General features: G+C 47.3%; 2 protein-coding genes across 2 annotated transcripts; one reads left to right on the top strand and one right to left on the bottom strand.

Annotated features, from left to right (window-relative positions):
• Positions 1-6322: 6322 nt before the first annotated feature.
• LOC133911347 (uncharacterized) lies at positions 6323-10026 on the bottom strand. Its single transcript, XM_062353551.1, has 2 exons — positions 9670-10026; positions 6323-8854 (listed from the first exon to the last, which is right to left on the bottom strand). Exon 2 carries the CDS (start codon positions 7265-7267, stop codon positions 6518-6520), a length of 750 nt encoding a protein of 249 aa, XP_062209535.1. The 5' UTR covers positions 7268-8854; positions 9670-10026; the 3' UTR covers positions 6323-6517.
• A 2139-nt stretch (positions 10027-12165) lies between these two features.
• Positions 12166-16321, top strand: LOC133911345 (uncharacterized). The gene is made up of 10 exons (XM_062353550.1): positions 12166-12383; positions 12794-13786; positions 14422-14506; positions 14596-14691; positions 14790-14942; positions 15030-15137; positions 15338-15457; positions 15574-15699; positions 15814-15897; positions 15988-16321. Exons 2-10 carry the CDS (start codon positions 12804-12806, stop codon positions 16111-16113), a joined length of 1881 nt encoding a protein of 626 aa, XP_062209534.1. The 5' UTR covers positions 12166-12383; positions 12794-12803; the 3' UTR covers positions 16114-16321.
• The last annotated feature ends 605 nt before the right edge of the window (positions 16322-16926 follow it).

Raw genomic sequence — 16926 nt, 5'->3', positions numbered from 1 at the left:
ACTACCCTTTTACAAGACCCAAAACCCCAAAAAGGCTACAAGGAATGGCCATACAAATTCTAGTAAACCCTATTCATGGGATTCAAAATTAGACAAGCATGCAACTAAGGAAAAGTAAACTATAATGATCTATGGTTAAATCAAGGTGATCAAGGACACTTGCCTTCGTAAGTTGGCTGCTCAAAATCTTCGAAAACTTGGTCTTGAATGCTGGCACTCTGCTCTCCTCCTAAGCCGAAGAACACACCGGAAAGAAATAACAAAACAGCTAAGCACAACACACTAAACAGGAGAAACTAACTCTAAAAAGGCTATGAACGGAAAGTACACGCAGCTACGATCTCGGGGGCGCGAAAATCACCTAAATCGGAGGTCGTATGGAAAAGTTACACTAATTCTACTCTACAGGGGCTTTTCTGAAAGTTTGCAGGGACTAAATTGTAAAACAGATAGTTCTAGGGGCTTAAGTGCAAAGTTCAGGGACCTAAACATAATTACCCTAAAATCCAGGGGCCTAATTGCAATTATCCTATAGTCCAGGGGCCAAATTGCAATTATCCAGAACTATCTAAGGGCCTATATGCAAAAACAGTGAAGCCTAGGGGTTTCCTTGCAAATCTCCCTATTTTCCGAGAATAGGTGGAATTCTTTTTATACTGAAAATCCTAATTAATGCGCAATGCTGACGTCACAGGCTGACTGGGCTGCTGACTGGGCATCCACTGCTGACTGGGCTCTGCCACGTAGGACAGGGACATCCACGTGGCGCGCTGACATGTCTCTGCTGCTGACTGGATTAAAGAGGACACGTGGCGGCTTTCTACTGGGTTGCGAAGGGGTATTTGCGATCTAATCAGGAGCGTTCAAAGGGGATCCGACGGCTGAGATTGATTGGGGGAAAAACAGGCCGGCGGCGATCGGAACACGGCGGCGCCGCCTCGGATCTCGCCGGAGGATCGCCGGAGACACGCTAAACCACGCTACGGGCTACCAAACTCTACGGGGAAAGGCGCAAACGGACGGGGAGCGCACGGGGAAGCTCACCGGGGGCTTGTCGACGGCCGGGGAGGTCTTGACGGCGACGGGCGACGACAATGGCGGGCGGCGGCGCTCGGAAGTCGACGGAGATCCGGCTGCGACGGCGGAGAGGCGAAATCGACGGGCGCGGAAGCTTCCTGGGAGACATAAGGTGCCGGAGGGGGGGTTAGCTGACCGCGGGGACCATCGGGCGATGCTAGCGACGGAGGAGGGCGGCGGAGATTACCGGCGATCGGTGAGAGCTTGGTTCCGACGGCGGAGAGACTTCGGCGAGCAGCAAAACGAGCTCCTCACGCTTCGGCGAAGCTGGCGGCGAGCTCGGACGCGGCGGGGAGGACTTGGCGCGGCGGATGGCTCGGCGACGGCGGCTATGGCGCTCGGCTTCCTCGGGTTTTTGCGCGTGTGCAGGGGGGAAAAGGCGGCGCTGCTGGGTTATATAGGCGAGGCAGGCGCGGGTTGTTGCGGGGCGCAGCGCGTAGGGCGGACGGCGCGGCGAAATCGGACTCGGCGCGGCAGCTGCGGGTTCGGTTCGGATACGGCGCGCGGGAGCTGCGGGGACGAAGGAGCTGACGGGCGGGCCCCTCTGGCAGCGACGCGCGCGCGGGGTGGGCTGGGCTGGAAGCAGATGGCGCTGGGCTGGGCTGCGGAGAGAAAACGGGCGTCACAAACCTACCCCCCTTAGGATGAATCTCGCCCTCGAGATTCGGAAAGATCGGGAAAAAGGCCGGGAAACTCTGCCTTAATATCATCTTCTCTTTCCCATGTAGCTTCTGCTTCTGAGTGATGTTTCCATTGTACTTTACACATCCGGAGCCTTTTGTTCCGAGTAACCCGTTCAGATATTTCGAGAATCTTGACCGGGTATTCTGAATAGGAAAGATCCTCCTGAATATTCAGTTCCTCCATGGGCAGCTGCTCTTCCGGGACTCTCAGGCATTTCTTCAGTTGCGAGATATGAAAGACATTGTGCACACCAGAGAGCTGAGGTGGTAGATTTAGTTGATAGGCCACTTCCCCTCTCCTTTCCAATATTTGGAAGGGTCCAATGTATCGAGGTGCTAGCTTACCCTTGACTTTGAATCTGCGAAGACCTCTGATCGGGGAAACCTTGAGATATACGAAGTCTCCAACCTCAAAGATCATCTCTCGACGTCGATTGTCGGCATAACTCTTTTGCCTAGATTGTGCGGTCCGCAAATTGTCCCGGATTTCCTGCACTTGCCTTTCTGCGTCCCTTAAGACTTCTGGGCCAAACACTTGGCTCTCTCCGGTTTGATTCCAGAATAGTGGGGTCCTGCACTTTCTTCCGTATAGTGCCTCAAAAGGGGCCATCTTCAGGCTGGCTTGGTAACTGTTATTATATGAGAATTCTGCATAAGGGAGGTTCTTATCCCAACTCTTCCCATTCTTTAAGGCGCATGCCCTCAGCATATCCTCTAGAATCTGGTTGGTTCTTTCTGTCTGCCCATCGGTCTGTGGGTGGTAGGCAGAGCTAAAGTCCAATCTGGTGTCCATAGACTCATGCAGTCGTTGCCAAAATCGTGAGGTGAACTGGGTACCACGATCAGATACTATCCTCTTGGGTACCCCATGCAAACACACGATCCTAGACATGTACAATTCTGCGAGCTTTTGCCCCTTGTATGTCTCCTTGACTGGTATAAAGTGAGCGACCTTGGTCAGCCGGTCCACTATAACCCATATAGAATCGTACCCGGATTGGGTTCGGGGCAATCCCACTATAAAATCCATACCAATCTCCTCCCACTTCCATTCGGGTACTCTTAATGGTTGGAGTAATCCGGCAGGCCTCTGATGTTCAGCTTTGACTCGCTGGCAGGTATCACATAGGGCCACATATTCCGCTACTTCACGTTTCATCCCGTACCACCAATATTGATCCTTGAGGTCCTGATACATCTTAGTGCTTCCAGGGTGAATAGAATAAGCTGAGTCATGGGCTTCTCTTAAAATTGTTTCTCGAATAGTTTTAATGTTCGGAACACATATCCTTCCCTTGTACCATACCACTCCCTGCTCATCCTCCGTAAATCCTGGAGCCTTGTCCCTTTTAATGAGTTGTTTGATCTCCAATATTTTCTCGTCTTCCTTCTGACCTTTTCTTATGTCCTGGTCTAGTGCAGAATCCACCTCCATCACAACTGCTTCTGTATTGGACACAATACCCAGGTTAAGTTTTTCAAACTCGCTACACAGTCCAGGCTGTCTTTCCCGTAGGGTCATCATCCTAACATAAGCCTTTCTGCTCAGGGCGTCTGCTACCACATTTGCCTTTCCTGGGTGATAGTTGATTCCTAAGTTGTAATCCTTGATAAGTTCCAACCATCTACGCTGTCTAAGGTTAAGGTCAGGTTGGGTGAAGATATACTTCAAACTTTTATGATCAGAGAAGATCTCACACCTCTGCCCGATCAGGTAATGTCTCCATATCTTGAGTGCATGAACCACAGCTGCTAGTTCCAAATCATGGGTAGGGTAGTTCTCCTCGTGCTTCCTCAATTGCCTTGAGGCGTAGGCTATCACATGGCCCTCTTGCATTAGCACACACCCTAACCCTTGCCGCGAGGCATCACAGTACACCGAGAATGGCTTCTGGGTGTCAGGCATAACTAACACTGGGGCAGTGGTTAGTCTCTTCTTAAGTTCATGGAAGCTGGCCTCTCGTGCAGTGGTCCATTTGAATTCCTTTCCTTTCTCCAACAACTCTGTCATTGGTTTGGCGATCTTGGAAAATCCCTCTATGAAACGGCGATAGTATCCCGCCAAACCCAGAAAACTCCGAATTTCCGAGACAGTCTGTGGTGGCTTCCAATTTAGAACCTCTGTTACCTTACTAGGGTCCACGGCTACTCCTCCTGCCGAGATGATATGTCCCAAGAAGGACACCTCTGTCAACCAAAACTCACATTTACTCATCTTGGCATATAACTGATTCTCCCTGAGTTTCTGCAAAACCATTCTCAAGTGCTCCTCGTGTTCTTCCTCATTCTTCGAGAAGACCAGGATATCATCGATGAACACCACTACAAACTTGTCTAGATAATCCATGAAAACCTTGTTCATGAGATACATAAAGTATGCTGGGGCATTGGTCAATCCAAAAGACATCACTGTAAACTCGTACAGACCATAGCGGGTGACAAAAGCAGTTTTAGGGATATCCGAGGCTCGGATCTTTAGCTGATGGTACCCCGACCGTAGGTCAATCTTGGAGAAGACACCTGCTCCTTTTAACTGATCAAACAAATCCTCAATTCGAGGCAAGGGGTACTTATTCTTAATGGTCACCTCATTAAGTGCACGATAATCAATGCACATCCTTTGGGTTCCATCTTTCTTTGGCACAAAGATAACCGGGGCTCCCCAGGGTGAAGTACTAGGACGAATGAACCCCTTATCTAATAACTCTTGGATTTGCTCCTTGAGCTCAGCCAATTGATTAGCATCCATACGGTAAGGCCTTTTATATATGGGGGCAGTGGCAGGTACTAATTCAATAACAAACTCAATGTCTCGATCTGGTGGCATACCTGGCAGTTCCTCGGGGAAGACGTCCGGAAATTCATTAACTATCCTGACTTCTTCTACTGCCTTGGCTTGGTTGATCTTTACATTTCCTCCAGATTCTGTTGTGGCCTTGAACTCCACCTTGGTGCCGCAGGTATGTGTTAACTGAACTGTCTTGGTGGCACATCCTATTACTCCATTATACTTGGCTAACCAATCCATCCCCAAAATGATATCTATCCCTTTTGATTCCAGGACGATAAGGTTTGTAGGAAACTCTATTCCTTCTATGGTCAGGTTTATCTTAGGGCACACATATCTTGATTCCATCTCTCCTCCTGGAGAGCTAACTAACAATCGGCTTTTCATTACGGCTATGGGCAGCTTGTGTTTTTCTACGAACTTAGTTGAAACAAAAGAGTGTGTGGCTCCGGAATCAAATAAGACTGTAGCAAGGTGGGAGTTGGCGGGGAACATACCAAGCACCACATCTGGGGAGTCTTGAGCATCCTCTGCTGCGACGTGGTTGACTCGCCCGCTCATGAAGTTCTGACGAGATTGCTGCTGCTGCTGCCCTCCGGTGCGATTCTGCTGCTGTTGGTTTGCTTGAGCCTGCTGCTTCCGAGGACACCTATTAGCGAGATGTCCAAAATTCCCACAACTGAAACATGGGCCAATGGTATTGGTCCCTTGGCCAGTGCGGCCTTGCTGCTGCTGATTCTGGTTCACCGGGCGTGAGGCCTGATTAGTCGGGCGTTGCTGCTGCTGGAACTGCTGCTTTGGCTGATTAAAGGTCCCTGCAGCCTGGTTAGGTGCTCTCTGTTGTTGGTTCTGGCCAGACTGACGATACACCTGTCCTAGAGGGGGTGGGTTGAAACGGGGACGGACATTGCTGCCTGAAGACTGTCCAGGCATCATCCTCTTGCGTTCTTCATTTATATTCTGCTCCTTCTTTTCCAGAATGAATGCTCTATCCACCAGCTTCTGGAAACTTGCATACTCACAGACCGATAGAGAGTAATTGAGTCCCGAGTTTAGACCCTCCAAAAAGCAATCTTGCTTCTTCTCATCCGTGTTCACATCTTCAGGGGCGTAGCGAGACAGCTGCGTGAACTTGGTGAGGTACTCGCGCACTGACCTGGAGCCTTGCTTTAATGCCAAGAACTCCCTGCGTTTCAGCTTCACTTCTCCTTCTGGCACATGGTGCTTCCTGAAACTGTCCTTGAATTCTCTCCAGTTAATCTCCTGTGGGTCCTCGTGGGCAGCTGTGTACGCCGTCCACCATTCCGACGGGGTCCCACCAGTTGGTGTGAAGCAAATAGGACTTTCTCTCTGCCGGCGCATTGAGATATTTGCAGCTTGCTTTCAATTGCCCTGAGCCAATCATCTGCGTCCATCGGCTCTACTGCTTGCGCGAAGACGGGAGGTTTGGTGCTCAGGAATTCCTTCAACTTGTTTTGTGGCTGCATCTGTGGTGGCGGGGCCTGATGAACTGGGGGCGCTTGTTGAAGTCTCGCCACTGTCTGTGCCAATCCTTGCAGGATCTGAGTCTGCGCAGCATCATCTGCAACGCATCCACCCCATTCCGATTGGTCCGCCTGCTCCAGGAGGGGAACGTGTCCTGGTTGTCATCCTGGGGGTGAGCATTTGGATTGTTGTCTTCGGTGTTGTTTCGGTTAGCACCAGCACCATTCGGGTTCCTCATGTTCACCATCTGGCGATTGCAAGATTATGCGATTGAGCTCGAGAGTAGGGCAAAAGCAGATGAAATATAAAGGCAAACTCAAAACTGATTTATTGATTGATTGATTGATAGGGGAAACAATAGCGAAAGACACCACACCGACACTAACTAAGCAACCTTAACAACTAACTCAAAGCAAAGCACCAAGCAAACATCACACTAAACAACGACTCTAACGATCCTGACTATTATTAGGGAAACTACTGCCTAGGAACTGTCGCCACCCTCTGACAAATCTTGAGGTGAAATCCGTATAGCAGCTTCCAGGCGGAGCCTCTTGCGGGAAGGAGAGTGTGGCAGCTCTGGGTCAGGCCTCTCCTCTGGCTCCTCCTCCGAATCCTCTGACATCTTTGCTTGCAGATCTCGAACTCTTGCTTCAGCTTCGGCGAGCCTCAGGTGTGTATCGTGTAACTCGTCGAGGGCTCCGTCCAGCTCCAGTGTCAGGATATCCGTGAAGCGAACCTGCTCCACCAACCTTGCATCACCTTCTCTGCTGGAGGGGGCGAAGGTGACTTCCAGGCTACCACTGGCTCGCTGAGGGTAGTAGTGGTAGGGGGTGGTCTGAAGAATGCCATGGTACTCTGCACAAAGCACTGCCAGGGCCTGGCGAGCGGCATCGCCAATCCCGGCAGCAAAACTCTCCCTCGGAGCGATGGCTGCATGGATCCTCCGTACCTTGCATCCGTCGCCATCCGGAATCTTCTCGTAGATAGCCACCTCCACCATCCAAGAATATCCATTGTTGCTCAGTGGCGTCCTGACCCCCTTGTAGACCGGGGCCTCCTGATACCCCAAGCCTTTGAGGATCGACCAGAGTTTGCGGGGTAACTCTCCCGCATGCAGTCCGGTGGTGTGGAACTCTGCAGGTGCCTGATGTGCCCATGTGACGTCTGAGGTAGCTCTTGCAGGGGTGAAGCCTCCCACTTGCTTGCGGGCTGTCAGTCTCGTGCGGGCCATCTAAAATTTTGAAGAAGTGAAAATCAGTAAACATTTTAAAGATTTATAAACAAGGGCCAAGGAAGGGAGGACAATAACACTGGTGGAGTAAAAGAATTTTTAAAACCCCCCTTTTTTTTTTGCAAAGCTCAGTCCTTAATATCGACCATTTCTAACTAGGCTTGCGTCCTACGGTCAACACGGCTCTGATACCACTTCTGTCACACCCGGTTTTAAAGGAAACAACCAGATGTATTCCACATGTATGCCAGGATCAAGTTTACATACATGCAGCGACGTCATTAGTGATAACATAAACTGTGTCTCAAATAACGTAAACAATCCTTACAAAAGGACCCGTAGGTCTGAAAGAAAATACTAATAAATCTTCAATTGGCAGCGGAACACCCATCCATCCACAGGCGTTGTCCGGGGGAAACACCAGCCTAGGACATGGTCTTCAATCAACGCCTTCTTCCTTCTAGAAATCAGCGTCCTCGCCCGGGACTTCCTCGAAGACTTCACCTTCTGAGCAGCATCCGAGGGTAGGGAAAAAGGCAAGCGTGAGTACATAAAGTACTCAGCAAGTGGAGGAAAAATATGACATGCAGGCTATTGACAAGGAAAGTTCAACTTGGGGATTTACTGCGACTATGCTCAGCTAAAACAGACTCAGACAACCTAGCAATCCTATTTACTAGATTTTATTCCAACAATATAAGGACATAACTCATCGGATTCCATCCGACTACCAGACTCACCAGATATCCCATATCCGGCTACCGACTCATCGGGAGTACCACCTCCCGACTACCCAAACCAACCCTTAAAGTTCTCATCTAATCCTGAAGAAGTCCAAGCCGCTCTTGACCGTGAGCACGGCTGATCGATCAGTTATTTACTCTGCAGAGTTTGCACACTTTACCCACGAGTCGTGATTCCCTTTTTGCCTTACACTTCCGGGGTGTATGGCCGGGGTTTCACTACAAGGCTGTTACAAAGTATCTCCACATCTATAAGCACCCACTAAGGTTTCACCGCTAACAGGGATCCCATCCACTGCAGAGACCCCCTCTTGTGCCACCGAACCAACCATTGGTGCGTACAGAATGCGAAGAACACTAGTTACTTAGCCAGGCCGTACCCATATAGGCCTCATGGTTGTGCTGTTTTGCCAGGTTACAGGCTCCAAGAACCGGTCCTTAGGATCCCACACAAGAACATACACAAACCCTGCTGTATAGCTCCACCACATACTAGCCATCCAGTTGGGATCCCTAAATTCAAGTTACTACAAGATTATCAATTCTCCCAAGTACTTGTTCCATAGTTATTAATCAAAGTTCATAATGATTCTAATCCATGACTGCACTAGCATGACTACCCTTTTACAAGACCCAAAACCCCAAAAAGGCTACAAGGAATGGCCATACAAATTCTAGTAAACCCTATTCATGGGATTCAAAATTAGACAAGCATGCAACTAAGGAAAAGTAAACTATAATGATCTATGGTTAAATCAAGGTGATCAAGGACACTTGCCTTCGTAAGTTGGCTGCTCAAAATCTTCGAAAACTTGGTCTTGAATGCTGGCACTCTGCTCTCCTCCTAAGCCGAAGAACACACCGGAAAGAAATAACAAAACAGCTAAGCACAACACACTAAACAGGAGAAACTAACTCTAAAAAGGCTATGAACGGAAAGTACACGCAGCTACGATCTCGGGGGCGCGAAAATCACCTAAATCGGAGGTCGTATGGAAAAGTTACACTAATTCTACTCTACAGGGGCTTTTCTGAAAGTTTGCAGGGACTAAATTGTAAAACAGATAGTTCTAGGGGCTTAAGTGCAAAGTTCAGGGACCTAAACATAATTACCCTAAAATCCAGGGGCCTAATTGCAATTATCCTATAGTCCAGGGGCCAAATTGCAATTATCCAGAACTATCTAAGGGCCTATATGCAAAAACAGTGAAGCCTAGGGGTTTCCTTGCAAATCTCCCTATTTTCCGAGAATAGGTGGAATTCTTTTTATACTGAAAATCCTAATTAATGCGCAATGCTGACGTCACAGGCTGACTGGGCTGCTGACTGGGCATCCACTGCTGACTGGGCTCTGCCACGTAGGACAGGGACATCCACGTGGCGCGCTGACATGTCTCTGCTGCTGACTGGATTAAAGAGGACACGTGGCGGCTTTCTACTGGGTTGCGAAGGGGTATTTGCGATCTAATCAGGAGCGTTCAAAGGGGATCCGACGGCTGAGATTGATTGGGGGAAAAACAGGCCGGCGGCGATCGGAACACGGCGGCGCCGCCTCGGATCTCGCCGGAGGATCGCCGGAGACACGCTAAACCACGCTACGGGCTACCAAACTCTACGGGGAAAGGCGCAAACGGACGGGGAGCGCACGGGGAAGCTCACCGGGGGCTTGTCGACGGCCGGGGAGGTCTTGACGGCGACGGGCGACGACAATGGCGGGCGGCGGCGCTCGGAAGTCGACGGAGATCCGGCTGCGACGGCGGAGAGGCGAAATCGACGGGCGCGGAAGCTTCCTGGGAGACATAAGGTGCCGGAGGGGGGGTTAGCTGACCGCGGGGACCATCGGGCGATGCTAGCGACGGAGGAGGGCGGCGGAGATTACCGGCGATCGGTGAGAGCTTGGTTCCGACGGCGGAGAGACTTCGGCGAGCAGCAAAACGAGCTCCTCACGCTTCGGCGAAGCTGGCGGCGAGCTCGGACGCGGCGGGGAGGACTTGGCGCGGCGGATGGCTCGGCGACGGCGGCTATGGCGCTCGGCTTCCTCGGGTTTTTGCGCGTGTGCAGGGGGGAAAAGGCGGCGCTGCTGGGTTATATAGGCGAGGCAGGCACGGGTTGTTGCGGGGCGCAGCGCGTAGGGCGGACGGCGCGGCGAAATCGGACTCGGCGCGGCAGCTGCGGGTTCGGTTCGGATACGGCGCGCGGGAGCTGCGGGGACGAAGGAGCTGACGGGCGGGCCCCTCTGGCAGCGACGCGCGCGCGGGGTGGGCTGGGCTGGGCTGCGGAGAGAAAACGGGCGTCACAAGAGTCGTAGAATTTGAATTATTCAATTTCAAATGTTGGTATATGTTACAATTTGATCTATAACAATAATACTTAGGTGACTTGTGGAGCCAAAAAGGATTGCCATTTGCGGTCTAAATCATACCAAATTTATTGTATGGATAGTTCAGAATATGTTTTAGCCGAACCACACACATAATTTTTAGGAAAACTAATAAACTTTAAATTGCGTATGTTCAAACATGGCTAAGTGCTATGGCTACCCACAGCCTTTGAGACTACAGTGTGAATTAAGCATTTTGAAACGTACATTTAAATTAGGAAAGAATTTCCAATTTTGTTGAAAGTAGACAATTGATAACATTAATGTTCTTAGGTTTAAGCCATGAGATATGTTCATCAAGAATCTATACACAATTTAGGTTATATTGAATGAAACAGTGGCAACTATTATCCATAAGTAGTTTAACTGTGGATTGGAATGAGCCATCCGATGGTGATTACACGACAGAGCTTTTAGCATGAAATGACGACACATCTGTCGTGGCAAGATTATCCGAATATATTTTGGATGACAAACCAGAAAAGGTCCATAGACTTGATTTTGTACTATTGGATCAAGAGATATCCACAAACATTAGGTACTTTAGAAAAAATAAAAGAGTATACATCATTTAAAATAATTTTCTATGCAAATGTATAGGGAAATGTAATGGAAGCTCAAGTGCCACAACGCCATGTAGATCAATTCAAACCACACCTTAGAGAAGGAGTTGTATATTTCATAAAGTTTTTTCAAGTGTTCCTAGCTAAGAATAATTATCGAGCAGTTGACTACATATACATGATAAAATTCACGGGTCACACTGAGGTAATTGAATTCCCTGGTGCTTCTCCAACGTTCCCCAAGTATGCATATACTCTAGCATCCGTTGATACATTAAGGACCAGAATTGATTACACTAGAGATATGTCAGGTAACTATATATTCATTTATATATTACATCTACCATTCCTAATATACATTTTATCTATTGTAATACCATCATATAACTTTAATAAAATAACATATAATCTAACATTATACAGACACAATAGGATAAAGGGTCTCTATTGAACCTGCTACAACAACTTATGTCAAATGTATTAAGAAGACAATATGACACCTCTACATTTCGGATGGTAGGTATAACTACATAAAATAACTTATTGTAATTTATATACCAATCTTTACTCTTTTTTATTTATTCTTTCTCTTTAGTCTACTTATTTAAAGTTTATTAGTTTTCTTAAAAATCATGTATGTGGTTCGGCTAAAACATATTCTGAACTATTCATACAATAAATTTGGTATGGTTTAGACCACAAATGACAATCCTTTTAAAATAGATTTATCATGAATTATAAGACATACAGAAAAAGTTTCATAAATTTTAGAGTACAGCAACCTCACTGTTCAAATAGAGAAAGCAAAAAGAGAACAATTGAAACCGTAGGAAATACTGTTCATCCGAAAAATACTGTTCGTCGTATCCACGTGTAAAGGCGTCGGAGTTTCCGCCAGCGTGACCACTTTAGTCATGCCAATGAATATGATGTGACTATATTGGGGAGTCACGTCAGGTATTTTGGCTTGATAAAAAGGGTTAGTTTCTGAAAATTTAAGTTTCGATAGGCTATTATTAAAATATTAATTTTAAAAAGGCTAAAATATAAAAAAAAGTCACGGGCGTGATGCAAGGGCGCACAGGGTGTGCGTGAGGTTGGCTCGTTTGTGTTGGGCCGGCGCGCGTGGCTGGAAGGGCTCCGATTGGGTGGATTGAGTCCTTGTGTACTCGTGATCTGCCCGAAATCTAATCCTTGGTGAAATCTCAGGCTTGAGCGAGGCGACTTTGGCAATCGTTCTTGTGCTCCTGCTGCAAATCGAAATTGCTTCGTGGGCCAGACTCTGGATCTCAGCCCTTTTTTCTTATTAGTATAGTATTACAGGCAGGCAGAGGCAGGTTATCGATCTTCTTCTCCCAGCAACCTGTTTGGGCAAGGGTTCTTGTTCGTCGGGACAAGCAAAGGAATCGAATCTCCCTCCGCGTCCAAAGGTACCAACAACAACAACTCGCCTTCTCCTCTCTCTCTTCTTCAATCCCGTCCGCCATGCTTACATCCTCATCCGGATCATCAAATCGTCACCCGCTTCTCCGGCGTACCCTCCCCTCCCCTCCCCAATTTATGAAAAAAAAACACGTCTTTCCTTTCCGATTCCATGTCAAATCCAATAGTAACCGTCCAAATTTAGCCAATTTCTCGCGCCGCCCTGTAGATTCGGGGGATCCGTTCGTGCTTGCTCCGATCTGGTTCCCCTTCTTCTCCTTTCGAAATTGTTAGTACGATTTTTCGATCTGTAACTGCTTTGTTGATTAAAATCAACAGAACCCAAATCAACTACTAGTTGATCTATCTATACGGCTGTGCAATTCTGCTTCATGTTTCGGTAATTTGATCTCATCAGGTTCGCAAAGATGTTGGAGGAGCTGCTCATCTTCACGCGGGGCGGCCTCATCCTGTGGTCATCATGCCGGGCGCTCGGCGGCGCCGCCCTCAAGGGCTCGCCCATCGACGCCCTCATCCGTTCCTGCCTCCTCGAGGAGCGATCCGCCGACGCCAGCTTCTCCCAGGACAACCACGCGCTCAAGTGGACCTTCCACAACGAGCTCGGACTTGTCTTTGTGGCGGTCTACCAGCGCATGCTCCACCTCCTCTACGTCGATGACCTCCTTGCTGCTGTCCGCAAGGAGTTCTCGCAGATTTACGACCCCAAGCGCACCAACTACGATGACTTCAGTGATATATTCCGGCAGCTACATCTCGAGGCTGAAGCGCGGGCCGAGGATATGAACAAGTCTAAACAGGCCGTGCTGTCCCGTCCGTTGCCGGCTGCTTCCCAGAAGATTGGTGGTCGCAAGGTCCGCGGCGGTCCTGCTGCTGGTGGGAAGAAGGGTGGCTCTGGGAAGGATGACTCTGATGGAGACTCCGGGAAGGAGCAGCACACTACTTTGCCAAATGGTATCTTCAATGGGCAAGAGAATGGTGGTCTTAAGAAGGACAATTCTCATGCCCGTGATGTTGTTGTTGTTAAAGGGAAGGAGAATGGAGGACCCATGGATAATGGGGCCTTTGATGTAAATAAGTTACAGAAGTTGCGGAACCACAAGAAAGTTAGGAACAATGATGCTACTGACAATGGAACCAAGAAGCTGACTAAACCCCCCGAGCCAAAGAAAAAAGGGAAGCCACAGAGGGTGTGGGATGACGCACCTTCCTACAAGAAACTGGATTTCACAGACCCAGCCGATGAGAGAGAGGACGAGGTCACAGAGCATGTGGTGGTCAACCAGGGAGAAAGCATGATGGATAATGATGACTATGTCAGCAGCGACAGCGAGGAGGAAGGGGTGGAAGATGTCCCAAAAAAGAAAGGATGGATCTCCTCAATGTTTCAGAGGTACTGCATGTGCTCCTTGTTTGCTGATATTGTTAGCTGAATAAGCTATGCTCAGTTTACTTAGGCTTTAAATCTGCTGCAGTTCACTTTAATATACACTTACGTCATCTGAGCTAGAGCATACTGTTTTCTTAATAATTGGCTTATAAGATGGATTGCAGTATTGGGTCTTGCAACCAAAATCATGATTGTGTATCAGGTGTCTTCTTTGTGATGCTTTGGAATTAGTTTCAGACCGGCCCCGGATCTTTTACCTTAACTTAGATGGCCGCATTGCGTGATTAGGGAAATATTGCTAAAGCATTTCATATGTGAAGACCTGATACATCATGGAAACCGCTTTACTAACATTATGTTTTGTCCTTTTGTGCTATGTTGTTAGTTGATCAAGTAATAAAGCTTAGAAATCAAATGCAGTGCAGAATGGTAGTTTGAGTTCGAATATAAACATATCAATCATGACGTGCTGATAGATTTTTGTGGTGGGAGCTAGTTGCCCATCTCTCATTTTTTACCTTACTCGTGGCACCAAACAAACTGTTAAATTGCCAGCTTTGCTTTCTTTGAACATATTGCATTCTGGTTTCTTACGAACATATCATTTAATGAAATATTTTGTACTTTGGTGTGCTCAGTATTGCGGGTAATAATGTACTGGAGAAGTCTGATCTGCAACCGGCGCTCAAAGCTCTTAAAGATAGGCTGATGACCAAGAATGTGGTATGTGCTTATTCGGAGTTTGTATATTTGCTATACTAACTAGACTGCTTTTTTAGTTCGGATAAAGAAGGTTGGCCATCTTTACGCAGGCAGAGGAAATTGCAGAAAAGCTTTGTGAATCGGTTGCAGCTAGCCTTGAGGGCAAGAAGCTAGGATCTTTCACAAGAATATCCTCTACCGTCCAGGTTTCTATCACACCTTCGTACTAAATATCTGCATCTTTTATCTTACCTGTGCATTCCATAGGTTCTTAATATGCTTTATTTGATGGTCACTTCTGCAGACAGCTATGGAGGAGGCTCTTCTTCGCATTTTGACTCCAAGGCGATCTATTGACATACTGAGAGATGTACATGCTGCCAAGGAACGTGGGAGACCATATGTCATTGTTTTTGTTGGGGTGAATGGAGTTGGCAAATCCACCAATCTTGCAAAGGTATGCATTTCCAAATACCATCCATGAAAAAGAAAACAGGCGTTCCTTGGAAATTCGCTCATTTCGTGTGCTCTTGGAACTTCACAGGTTGCTTATTGGCTTCTTCAGCATAACCTCAGTGTCACACTTGCAGCATGTGACACGTTTAGATCTGGTGCTGTTGAGCAGCTGCGTACTCATGCTCGTAGGCTTCAGGTAGTGACTAACTTCTACCTGACAATCCGATAATTGCACTGCCCAGTTATATTTCTTGAGGGCCATCTGAAAAGAACATAATAGGGGATTAGTTTCACTTATGTATGGATTGAGCTATGCTTTTAAGTTATACTATGTGTTTTTTCTCCCCCATAGGCATGTTTTGTACATGGAAATTTACGCGATGGCATTGTGCACAGATTCCTATATTCGAGAAGGGTTATGAAAAGGACCCAGCAGTTGTAGCAAGGGAAGCTATTCAGGAAGCAAGCCGAAATAAATCAGATGTTGTTCTGGTTGACACTGCTGGACGTATGCAGGTACTTATGTGGTTTAGTTTCTATGTTTTAAGTATCTTTCAGTGCTTGTATGGGAAAATGTAATCTTGCTTTCAAGCTGCTCTGACCTTCTCTTTTTGTTTAATCGAATCTGTCAGGACAATGAGCCACTCATGAGGGCTCTCTCCAAGCTCATCAATCTCAACAGCCCAGATTTGGTTTTATTTGTTGGTGAAGCATTGGTTGGAAATGATGCAGTGGATCAGCTCACTAAATTTGACCAGGTATGGATAGTCTTTCAAAGACGAATGAATATTATAGAATGCTGCCTACACATTAGCCATATGGAATTTAGTTTTCATTACTGACTGTATTGAACATTTTTATTTGTTGAACAGAAATTGGCAGACCTGTCTGCTGTTCCTGCTGCTAGATTGATTGATGGTATCCTGCTCACCAAGTTTGACACCATTGACGACAAGGTCTGAACTTGTACAAATTTTTTGCTAGAAGATAATTATTATGGATACACCTTTTGCAGCACCCTGATACAAACTTTAAAAACCATGCAGGTTGGAGCAGCACTTTCCATGGTTTACATATCTGGAGCCCCAGTCATGTTCGTTGGTTGCGGTCAGTCTTACACTGACCTGAAGAAACTGAACGTCAAGTCCATCGTTAAGACCCTCCTGAAGTGAATGCTATGTGCTGCCCTCTGATGTGTACTGCCTAAGCTTGTTACCTCTAAATCCCCCGTGACCTTGTCATCGTCATGTTGGACGAGGATGTATCCCAAGTACTTGTTGTAGAAGCTTATGGTCATGCGTGCACTTGTATCAGCGTATTAACTTGGTTTACCATATAACAGAACAAGTATATATTGCTTCAAATTGGTAATTGGGTGAACGGTGGTATTTAATTGATTGAGGTCGAGTTGCTTTGATCTGAACTCAGAAAGAAGAAATGACGGAGCCATTTCTGAACCAGTGAGTACAGATCGGAGAAACAGACAATAGAGATGCAAGCACTAGCTAGTGCGAAGTGACAAGCAAAAGCACCATATTCTAAGGTGTCCTGATAGTATGTTAAGGTGGAAATATGTGCATGTTAAGGTGGCATGACTTGAACTTTCAAAACTGATTGTTACAACACCCTTGAATGCCTTCTTCCCTAACTTGACCACTGAACAAGTAAACCATGGTATTTATTCTGCGTGACTGATGACGCTATGTCTGAATGTGGTGGTAATCTTGCAGCTGTGGTGTTGCGTGAATGGTGGTCAGGGTGGTTTCGTTCATTGTGCGGTGTGGCAACCGTGTCACCGTAGATTGCAACATCGATCAGTTGGTAATTCGATATCGTTTGTGCAGCATCAGTTTTATTTTATGTTGTAGCTGCAGAATCCTTGTGTCGAAGCACCCTGCAACTTGTGCTGCACCTCTGAAAAATGGCAAAAAGAGATGACAAATAGTCTGCACATTGTTCGGCATTTACTGGAGCACTCTGATACA

The sequence above is a fragment of the Phragmites australis genome, chromosome 3 (assembly GCF_958298935.1).
Source record: "Phragmites australis chromosome 3, lpPhrAust1.1, whole genome shotgun sequence".
Classification (NCBI taxonomy): domain Eukaryota; kingdom Viridiplantae; phylum Streptophyta; class Magnoliopsida; order Poales; family Poaceae; genus Phragmites; species Phragmites australis.
The sequence above is the reverse complement of the archived record's forward strand: the minus strand, read 5'-3'. Positions and strand labels throughout refer to the sequence as shown.

What these genes read in the sequence shown, in the direction of transcription:
- LOC133911347 (XM_062353551.1), bottom strand. Translation starts at nt 7,267, where the DNA reads ATGGCCCGCACGAGACTGACAGCCCGCAAGCAAGTGGGAGGCTTCACC.
- LOC133911345 (XM_062353550.1), top strand. Translation starts at nt 12,804, where the DNA reads ATGTTGGAGGAGCTGCTCATCTTCACGCGGGGCGGCCTCATCCTGTGG. An exon ending in GGCTGATGACCAAGAATGTG is followed by an intron (nt 14,507 to 14,595) that starts GTATGTGCTTAT and finishes ATCTTTACGCAG; the next exon opens with GCAGAGGAAATTGCAGAAAA. An exon ending in TTGACACCATTGACGACAAG is followed by an intron (nt 15,898 to 15,987) that starts GTCTGAACTTGT and finishes AAAACCATGCAG; the next exon opens with GTTGGAGCAGCACTTTCCAT.